The sequence below is a fragment of the Pinus tabuliformis genome, chromosome 4_1, assembly GCF_031772625.1.
Source record: "Pinus tabuliformis cultivar Carrire ecotype Pingquan chromosome 4_1, CPIR1, whole genome shotgun sequence".
Classification (NCBI taxonomy): domain Eukaryota; kingdom Viridiplantae; phylum Streptophyta; class Pinopsida; order Pinales; family Pinaceae; genus Pinus; species Pinus tabuliformis.
This window is the reverse complement of record NC_142303.1, coordinates 32,455,267-32,466,220: the sequence shown is the minus strand read 5'-3', so window position 1 is coordinate 32,466,220 and position 10,954 is coordinate 32,455,267. Positions and strand designations below refer to the sequence as shown.

The 10,954-nt window shown below is 42.7% G+C and overlaps 1 protein-coding gene across 1 annotated transcript; it reads right to left on the bottom strand.

Annotated features, from left to right (window-relative positions):
• Positions 1-336: 336 nt before the first annotated feature.
• Positions 337-5,081, bottom strand: LOC149174038 (uncharacterized). The gene is made up of 3 exons (XM_089420721.1): positions 4,479-5,081; positions 659-4,365; positions 337-460 (listed from the first exon to the last, which is right to left on the bottom strand). The coding sequence occupies exons 1-3, from the start codon at positions 5,079-5,081 to the stop codon at positions 337-339; spliced, it is 4,434 nt and encodes a 1,477-aa protein (XP_089276847.1).
• Between the last annotated feature and the right edge of the window lie 5,873 nt (positions 5,082-10,954).

The following is a 10,954-nucleotide window of genomic DNA, read 5'->3' as shown; positions in this document are numbered from 1 at the left end:
AATACTGCTGATTGATTGACCTTGCAATCAATCAAAATCCTCCTTACTGTCATTTTGTTCCACTGTTTTCAGAGCAAAATTCTGCTGTAAGTAGAAGATCCCTCAACTGAGTTTTGACTTACAGCCATGATCAAAAGATGTCCTCCCCAAGAAAGGCAATTTAAATCAAAATACATCATATCATTTGGGTCTCCTCAACAGAGAGGAAAACAACCCATATAAAAGTAAAAAAAACCATAAAGTCCAGTTGCATATACAAAAAAAGATTTAGAAGTCTGTGGTATATGCCTGTGCATGAAAAAAAGAAAAAAGATATGTAAAAACAACAGCTGTAGATTATGCATATGGCGGCACTCCTGATGTTAGAACCTGTCCTTGGCAGTCTTCCACTATTTTCCAACCTCCCAAAGTTTGCTGCAAACCTTCCTTAGAAAGCTTGTCCGCGGATTCGTTGTTGTCCCTGTAGATATGGCATAGAGAGAAGTTGTTAAAAGATGTTTTTAATACCAGCAGTTCTTCCAGCATGGGTTTCAAAAATTGGTTTTTGCAAGTGCTTTTTCCGTTGACCCAATTTATAACATTGAGAGAGTCTCCAAAGATCTGAATAGTGAAGGTGTTTCTTTGAATTAGCCAACATAGGAGGAGTCTCAGAGCTGACAGTTCGGCAAAATTGTTTGATCCTGACCCCAATCCAACTGAGGCTTTGAGGGAGTGGTTTGCATTTAGATGGATGATAATGCCTGCTCCTGCTTGGTTGTTTTGTGAGGCTCCGTCAAAGAAAGCCCAGGGAATGCCTTCTTTGATTTGCACTGTCTTATTTACATTTTGGGATTTTTTCTCCTCTGGTTCTGGGATAGAAGTGTAGATGGAAACCGCTTGAATGGCAGTGACATTTGGCGGAGTTCCCTTATCTTGAAAAATACTTCTGTTTCTAGCAAGCCAGACGCCCCAGCAGATGATGGGCGGAAGATTTCTCATGTTCCCTTCCGGATATTGATGCCACCATTTAGACCATGCCTCATCCAGGTTCCCATTGCCCCAATGAAACTTTTTATTCATCAATTTCTCTACCTCCCCCCAGATTTTCTTTGTTTCAATGCAATTTAGAAAAAGATGGTTGATTGATTCCACTTCATCTTTGCAAAGAGTGCACCTCCCAGGACCATGCATGTATCTAGACTGAAGAATGTCCCAGGTTGGGATTTTCCTTCTTAGAAGGCACCAGAAAAAGAGTCTGGCCTTTGCTGGACATTTTAGCTTCCAAATATGTTTTGAACACCACTCTGGTTCTCCCCATCCTTTCCTGGATAGAATGAACTTGTATCCGTCTTTTGGAGAATAATCTCCGGTTTCTCCGTGGGTCCAAATCAGACTGTCCGGACTGTCTTTAATCCTTACATTGGAGCGAAGAATTTCTTGAGTAAAAGAATGCCATTCATTCCACCACCTCTGATCCAGCTCAAGGTCCCCTCCATCTTTCCATGCCTGACTCCACATGCTTGATTGACCTGCCTTTTCCACCTGGTCTAGGGTAAAAATGTATTTTCCTTCTAAATGCCTTATTAATCCAGGTGATAAGGCATAGTTTTTGTCGCATCCTATCCAAGGATCTTTCCCAATCTTCAGATTCCTACCATTCCCGATCTTCCATGCCAATCCTTGTTCAATTACCTTGAATGATTCCACCGTTGCCTTCCATATCACTGAGACATTCTGCTTGTTCTTGACCGGGTTTCTTATCCAATCTTCCAATGGGACAGGGTCTATATATTTTCTTTTTACCACTCTGGTCCATAGGTTTTCCATCTTTATAAGTCTCCATCCCGATTTTGCTGCCAGAGAGAGACTAAAGTCGGGAAGACTTTTAATCCCCCAGCCTCCCCATTCCTTAGACCTTGCCACTTTATCCCAAGCCACCCATGGTAGCACCGAGTTTTCCTTTGAGCCATCCCATAAGAATCTGCTACATAGTCTTCTGATCTTTTCCATGATGCCCTTGGGAACCCAAGTTAGTGCTGCCCAGTATACTGGAATGGCCAAAAGCACTGATTTTATAAGGGTCAATCTCCCCACTCTAGAGAGCCATTTGAAACTCCAATGGGAAATTCTGGATTCTATCTTTGCGATCAGCCAGTTCCAATCCTCCTTCTTGTAAGCATTTGGTTTTAGCCAGAAACCTAAGTACTTGAAAGGAAGATCCAAAGTACTAGGCTGGAAAGGGAAGAAAGATTGAAGCCTTGCCCTCTCCTGAGCTGCTATACCTGTCATTATCAGCTGGGATTTCCTGGAGTTTATCTGCATGCCTGTTGCTTTCAGAAACAGCTCTAAAATGATTTTTAATTCCTTTATTTCAATTTGCTCAGTATTTGTGAAGATCAAGATATCATCAACAAAAAGGAGATGTGAGATAAATAAATTAGTAGCTACTTCAATACCTTTTACCTTCCCCTCCCTTCTGGCCTTGTGGATCAGCTGGCTGAGGCCCTCTGCAACTAACAGGAAAAGGAGAGGGGACAAGGGGCATCCCTGCCTCAGGCCCCTTTGACCTTTGAAGAAAGAAGTAGCTGCTCCATTGATGAGAATTGCATAACTAACGTTCGAGATACAACCCATGATCCAGCTGATGAAATCAGTTTTAAAACCAAGATGAGTTAGAAGCAGCCTGATATATAACCAGTTTATTCTGTCATATGCTTTGGATAAATCAATTTTAATGACAGCACCCTTCTTATTCTTCTGTCTGACACTATGCATGACCTCCTGAGCAACTCCTATGGCTTCATGAATTTGTCTTCCTGATAAGAAGCCAAATTGCTCCATTGAAATGTGCCGCGACAAAATTTGTTTGGTTCTGTTCGCTATCACCTTTGCTATGATTTTATAGATACTGTTACATAGCGAAATTGGCCTGAAATCCTCAAAACATTTAGGAACTTCCTTCTTTGGAATGAGAGTTATAAAAGTAGCATTAAAAGGGCTATAGACCTCACCTTTTTTCCTGGATTCCTCCACCACTTCTGTGATTTCAGCTCCTATTAGGTCAAAGAAGTGGAGGAACAGTTCGATGGACCATCCATCTGGCCCAGGACTTTTCTCTTTTGCCATGGATTTTATTGTTGATTCTACTTCCTCCTTTGTTACCTGGAAATATAGGTCCTCCGCTTCATCCTCCTCTAGGAATCTTGAAAAGCATTGAGCAGTCTTTATTACCTCAGCAATTGTGGTCTCTCCTGGATCTGCAAATAGCTTTTGGAAGTGTCTTTGTCCTAACTCAGACAGGGATTTAAAAGTCTGCACCTCCCTTCCTTCTTCGTTTTTTAGGGCCCAGATAGTATTTGCCGACTTCCTCTCTTTAGCATAGTTGTGGAAAAAACTGGTGTTTTCATCTCCAGCTTTTAGCCATATTGCTCTACTCTTTAGTCTCCATTCCTCTTCTTTAGCCAGAAGAATTTGGATCTTGAGTTTCTCAAGGTGAAGAATTTTATCCTTTGAAGCCTGAGACACATATCCGTCCTCCTCTATGCTTTCCAGCTTTTTAAGCTCCTCACATATCTTATTAAAGTCCTCATTTTGGGCTTCCTTCCTAGCCTTTGCCCAGCTTATGGTAGCTTTCTTCAGTCTTTTGAGATTTTCCATAAACAAGAAGCCTTTGTCCTCTTGGGCGTTGGCTTCAGGGTGCTTCCATGTTTTCTTGAATAGATTGATAAAAGAATCATCTTGTAACCAGGAAGAATTAAATTTAAAAGGTGCAGGAGGCTTTGGAGGAGGAATGGAGAATTCTAAGGAAACTGGGAAGTGATCTGAGGGCCCTCCTTCTTCAATCCATTGTCGAAACATGGGAATCCTGGCCGCTAACTCATCATTTATGAGAAAACGATCCAGCCTTTTTGCCACTCTAGCATCCCCTGTTCTCCTGTTCCTCCAAGTCGGCTTTAATTTGAGCAAATTTATATCGATTAGATTGTTGACAGTGAACATATTTAAGAAAAATTCTAACAGGGGGTCTTCCCTGGCCGAAGGACCCCATGCCTCCGCTCTACCTATAGAGAAGTTTAAATCCCCTCCCAGCACCAAGATTTTATCCTTCAAGAAAGATTTTGACATCACATCATTCCAGAAAGACACCCTATCCTGGCAGGGGCCATATACATTGCAGATGGTTAGGGGGAAGGCAAAATCTGTGGACTGAACTTCCATTCCCATCGCCTGCTTCGTCCCCCACTGATTCCAAACCTTAATTCTTCCTTCCCTATAGCCTATTGCCAATCCTCCAGAGTGACCTTCGGAATCAATTGCTGAGAATCTCCAGCCAGGCAACAGAGCATTTAACGCTGTCTCCACTTCAACTCCATTTCCAAGGGTCTCCTGTAGAAAAAGGATGTCTGTTTTTGAATTTAGAAACATCTCCCGTATGGCCAGTTTTTTGGGTTTACTGGCTAAACCCCTGCAGTTCCAAGAGGTCAAGATCATTTTATAACCTCTTCCGGGGCCTGCACTGCTCTAAGAGCCCCAGTGATAGACTGTTGTTTCCCATCAGCTACATCAAACTTAGCTTTTATCTGAGCCATGGAAAGGTTGGATTTTCGACCTCTTTTTTTCCTTTTTTGGCTTTGGAAGGGAAGCGGACCAATACCTCCTACAGAATCGGAAGTAACAGGCTTATTGTCGAGGGATCTGAGGTTGTAGGGGCATGATGGGAGAATGGCCGAGGGGCCAGGTTCAAGAGAAACACCTTCACTGTTCAGGTCTAGGGAGGGCAAAGCAGCCGAGAGGTCTTCAATTCCGGATCCATCAATGATTTCATCATGTTTTATTATTCTATCATTATTATTAGAAAAGACATGCGTACATGGAGGAGATTGGCCCAAACAAACATCCATAGATTCAGAAATTTGAAGAGGAGGAGTGGTTGATTCAAAGCACATACCCATTGCTCCATCGGTAGGCAGTGTCGTCCCCTCATGAAGCTCCGCTTTTGCTGGGGCAGTCTCCAGTTCCAACTCTTTATCCGCAATAGTGGGCAGGGGAGCCTGTTGAGCTGTTTCCGGCAGCTGCACTTCCATGTGGGCCGCGGTCTCCATATCTACATTTATCTGTTCTGCTGGGAGCTCCTGTCCCTGAGAATGATGGATTGGACTATAAGCAGTCTCCCACTGAGCTGTTGCCCTTTGGAATCACCGCCTTCGCCTTCCTAGGGGGCATTCCTTGGCCAGATGCCCATATTCGTGGCATCTGTGGCACCTGAAAGGCAGGTATTCATAATCCAAAATCTGTTCGAACACCAGTTCCTTATATTGCAGATTAATCTTCTTTGCAAGTCCTTTGCCAGGGTTCAAACTGACTAAAATCCGTGCCATGGCTTTATTCCGGGTTTTCAGAAAGGACATGTCAGCTCCCAGATAATTACCCAATCTGTCCCCTATGGCTTTGAAGACAGATTCGGTCCATAAGAACGATGGCAAACCCGGAGCCCTGACCCAGACCAGGAAGACATCCGTTTTTTCGCGGCCGGCATCGAACAGAGGTGTCCATTTTTTCATGAGAACAGGGATATTCCCAATAACCCAGTTCCTTGCAATCACCCAGTCAGCGCCTCTTTGTTCTCAAACCGAAGCATAAACCATCCTTTCGCTAAGGTTGAGGCTTCGAATGCCCTTTCTTGACCTGACAGCCAATTCTTTTCTCCCCATTCTTGGATGAAGCTAGAGGAAAATTTCTTCCCTCTCGCCCTACCCACCACAGTGCAGTCTGCCACCTCCAAAGCTTCCTCAATGCTCACTTCCATACCCAAAACCAGGTTCCCTTCCAATTCCTGATCGCAAATAGGTCTTTGTTTTTTCCGCTTCTCCCCTTTTTTCTTTCCGCCGGAGTCTTCCTCCCTTGCCTCCCTGTTTAAATCGGACCCTTCCAAACTAGGGTTTGTTTGTGTGTGCCCAGACTCGGGCCTATCTGATATTGGAATATCCAAAGCCTCCCGAAAGAAATTGGCAGGAGATAGATGAGTTACCTGAAGACCCGGGTCTTCTGCATGTGTTGCCTTTTGTAGATCTGAAGAAAACTCAGTCGCATCTTCCGGCCGACCTCCATTTCCCTTTGAAGCGCCCTGTTCTTTCCCAATGGAAACCCTTGTTAACGCTGAAACTCTTCCTGCCTTCTTTTCACCCGACTGCTCGGAGCTAGTAATGAAATTAACTATATCCTCTAAACCCCCAGATAGCACTGCCTCCACAGCGAGCGATTTCCCTTTATTTCCTTGGCTCGGGTGGCGAAAAACTGCATGCAATGAATCCTCACCTGGTTTGGCCGGCTGCTGAAAAACATGGAGATCTTGATGAAGTAGAGCGTTCTCATCATAACCCTGAGTCAATTGATGGAAGGATTGGTTGATCCTGAGCGTTTCCGGCGAAAGGGTTCTGGATCTAAAATTCCCTGCATCTCCAAAATACCGTTCAATATTCTTTGCTATCGGGTCTTTACCCCATACCGACAGGATATCCTACATAACCGGGTCCAGATCCACAAGCTCATTGGAGTTTACCATGGTTACTGTGCAATTCTCAGGGTTGTTCGCGGAAAGGGTTTTTTCTGCCAGCACAGGAGTCAAAAGTATTTTTTACCCTTTATTCCCAGTTGTCCACCCTGTGCAGTAAAAAAAACCTCCAGCTGCCCATTCTCCTTTCGCTGTCTTCTGAAACCCTGCGCGTCGTACATTCGCCCTTCGGTCGACGCTCCCAAGGTAAACCCTAACCCTTGTTCAGTCAGGACCTGGTTCCGGCCAGAACCTCCGCGATCGAACCCTCCTCATCATTATCATGTAGTCTTGGGGACTCATTGAATTCTTTTCTCATAATAGCTGAATGATCTTTATTACCAGTTGTTGTTTGAAATCATTTTAGATAGCATAGAAGAAAGATCACACCCCGGGTTAGTGTAGAGTTACATATTTCTGTTTATTAGAATATATTTTCCTTATCATTAGATTAGAATTAGAGTAGAAGTATTCCATGTAGAAACTGTTAGAAACAGAAATATTCATCTTTCTCACACACACACGGAAATTGGGAAACTGGTCCCATATCCCCAGTCGGACCCGCTATACCAAACGGAAAAGGAGCTGCCAACCAAGGTCCGGATCGGGTGGGTATCCCCCTTGTTGTAGACCCAATTTTTGGGGCTTCAACATGCTCTTGCATTGTTTATTTTCTGGGTTTTAGAATTCATATGCAGGTAATTTCTATACAGGGTTAAAACCTACAAACTCATCGCTTTAGGCCAAAATCCCATAAGTTAGGAAAGAGAAACATGCAGTGGAGTGTGGGATGACATGGGTCGTGACATGGTGGCCTCCATGTAATCCCGGATGCTTAGGATTGGTGCAGGGCAGACCATGGGATTACTTAGCCCATAGAGCTCTCCCCAAAGGTTGAATTTGAATCACAATAAGAAATAGTCAAGATGACTTGTCACAAGATGTCATGGAAATGTTACAACATAGGCCAGTCGAAGCAAGGGTCATGCAGAGGTGTGGCCCACCATTCCACATAAACCTGAGGTTCTTCCCTAGAAGCCCAAAAGTGCACATTATGAGAGCACTGGGATCTAGATGATGTATCCTGATGGTCCCCACATGGAGGAGTGCCCAAGGAGAGTACTAGGGTGTTGGGATTGGGATGACGTGTCTGGGAGGGTTCCACCCCGGATAGTTAAAAAGGGCAGTCGAGAGGAGGCGTCAAGATGACATGTCCCAAAGATATAAGGGAGAGAAACAGATGAGAGTGTTAGGATGTAAGCATTGAGATGACGTGGTAGGCTGACATTGTGGGAGGGGCAAAAATGGTGGAGCCTCAACCTAACATCATGTGTGGGTAAGGAAACCCTCATGGCTTTGCTGGAAACAAGAACCCGCTTTTGGAGGGTACCCTTGGTGGGTTTGGGAAATGGGCTTGACCTGTCGAAATGATTGTGTGCCATTGATCTGGCGATCGGCGATTTCCTCTTACTGCCCATTCTGGTGGGTGACCCCCCTCATAAGCCTCACGTATGCTACCCTGTTGGAATAAGTGTGTGATGGCTCCATTGTCTGAATGTGAGAGGATCTGCTCAAAACCTACACGTCCTTTATGTATTGTGGTGAATTATTAAGACGTCGGGAAATTAACTATGGAAAATTTCATCATCATATATATATATATATATAAGGGTGGAAAAATCATGCATAAATAAGATGAAGCAATTGAGGATATGATTTGTGTGCTTAGGTGGAAGAAAGGTGGGGGCAAGCAATAATCCTAAGCTAATGAATTTAAAGTCCTTAAGGGAATAAATTGATAATTAGGAATATATATTAAAGGAAATTTATTTATCCCTTTCTTCTAACATATGACAAGTGGAATTGGATTATCAATGATGACCCATTCCATTGGTGTAGGTGGGGTACATCTGTTACAATCAGGTACATACATATATAATACACACACACACACATGACGGTGGAAAATTCATGCACAAATAAATATGATGGAGCAATTGAGGATCTGAGTCATGTGCTCAGGTTGAAGAAATGTGGGGGGGAGCCATAATCCTAAGTTAATGAATTTAAAGTCCCTAAAGGAAGAAATTAATAATGAGGAATGTATATCAAAAGAAATATATTTATCCCATTCTTCTAACATATGACAAATGGAACTGGATTATCAATGACAACCCATTCCACTTGTGTAGGTGGGGTGGGTTTGTTACAATCAATAAGTTTTTGAAGTATGCATACAAAAAATGCTAGCATAGACAAGTACAAAGTGAAAAATAAATATAGAAGGTTGTCCCAGAAAGAGGGAGAGGATCATGAAAGGAAGATTTGCTCTAATTGTGAGGTACACTTATTTTAGAACTATTTCTTTGTAAATTGCACGAGGTGGATGTAGAGATCGTTTCTCTCAATGAAGTAATTGAGGAAGAAGAAGTGTACATGGAACCACCTTGGGGCCTTTGAGGTACATGAAAAGAAGTCTCATTATTGAAGAAGGCTTTCTACAATCACAAGAAGACTCATTGGGCTTGGTATTTTTGGGTTAATAGATCAAGGATGATATTATATGATTTATCTCTAATGCAACAAGAAAGAATCATGTAGCAGTTATGACAAAAAGAATTTCTTCCATAACAGAGGGAGCAGTCATAGAGCCATGTTTTACCTTTAGAGGGAGTTGACCTCTTAGTCCGAGATGATGATATGTCATTGACATCGTCAAACTAAATCAATGATATGATGGAAGACAAAAGTGGCATAAGGAGTAACCAAGATTATGACTACAGGATATGTCTTAGTGTGAGAGGAAGCACCCAGTCAAGATAAAAAGGAAGCAACTGTGGTGATAGACCCATTAAACAGAAGTTGATCAATTTTACGAGACAAGGCATGTTGCTCAACATGGGTTGGAGTGATACTATTGATCATGTTAAAGTCAATTATGATTTGAGATATGTCTCAAATGGAAGTACAACTATAGTTTCAGATTGGGTAGAGAGTGTTGAAGATAGAAAGAGCTTGTAAGGATATTGCTTCATTTTGGGATATGTTATAATTTCTTGAATGAGATTGAAACAAACATCTATCGCACTTAGTATTCAAAAGGTTGAATATATTGTAGCTGATTGAGAAGCGGTATGGCTTCAAAGGCTAGTTGAAAGCTCGTCTTGATCAGGTACAAGTGATGACCATAATGATAGGTTGAAGCACAATCAAATCTAGTATCAAGACATGTTACAAAAGGAAGTAGTATGCCTTTTGTATTATAATCAAGCAGATTTTCCTCAGGCAAGGTTTGAATACTTCAGGGATAATATAGGATTTGTTGGGAATGCATATCTCTTTGAGAGGGAGTGATGATGAGATAACATTGTGGACTAACTATCCTCCCTGTGTTAAGTATTGTGACCTGCATTAGGAAGATTATCCCTGTGACAAGTACATTGATCTGAATTAGGGAGAATGGTCCAACAAAGGGGCTGAAATTTATCATGTGTCATATATGACCTAAATTAGGAAGAATGGTCCTTGAGCATCATATTCATTTAGCATCAAGCCATGGATTGTGTTGTTAGAGTTTGGCCTTTGGTGATTCACCATGTGTCATTGACTCGAATGATGGTGAACCAATACTAGTCTAGATGCTAGGTGTCAAGTAGTGAACCAAATTATGGTGACTAGTTGTATGTTGAATGATATCCCATGTATCTAAACTACTGACCCGAATTATGGTGAGATGATCGGAATCTGGATTATGGGCAAAAATTTGCTCAAAAATAAAAGTGCTCAGAATTACTCGAAAGCTAAATGGTCACATCCATCTCAGTGATACGATTCCAATGCAACTTGTTTCGTTCAAAACGAAGTTCATATGAGGAAGTTAGAGCCCGCTAACCGTTTCACCAAACATGGAAAATTTTGGCAAAGGTTGACTGGGATGCTGACTGGGCATCCATACAAACCAGTCAACAAGGAGAATATTCCTTCTCATAATATTCCCGTAAAGGTGGATGAGTCATATTGCACCAAGTGGCATCTTGTTATTGAGTATGTGTGGTCGAGTTGGACTAATGGGAAGGCGACACATGGCAAGCCCAGAGGCTGCCACGTGCCCCTACGATGGTGTGGTGAAATTTTATGGAGGCGCCAGGGTTCGACCCCGCGACCTCCCCTCTGCGACCAAATCTTTTTACCATCTTCGCTACCAGTTGTTACTTAACCAACTATGATCAACGCGCATGTTTATGGTTTACCTGTTTTTGGGATTGGCGGTTAGCGCCAACCCTCCCCATGTGAACGTGCTAACGATCACAATTAACGTTACCAAATGGCTCCAACAAACCACAAACCACAAAAGTTAATGTATTCCATGTGAATGGATGTAATTCTGATTGTTAAGGTTAAAGCATGGTCAGTTAAACCGGCGGA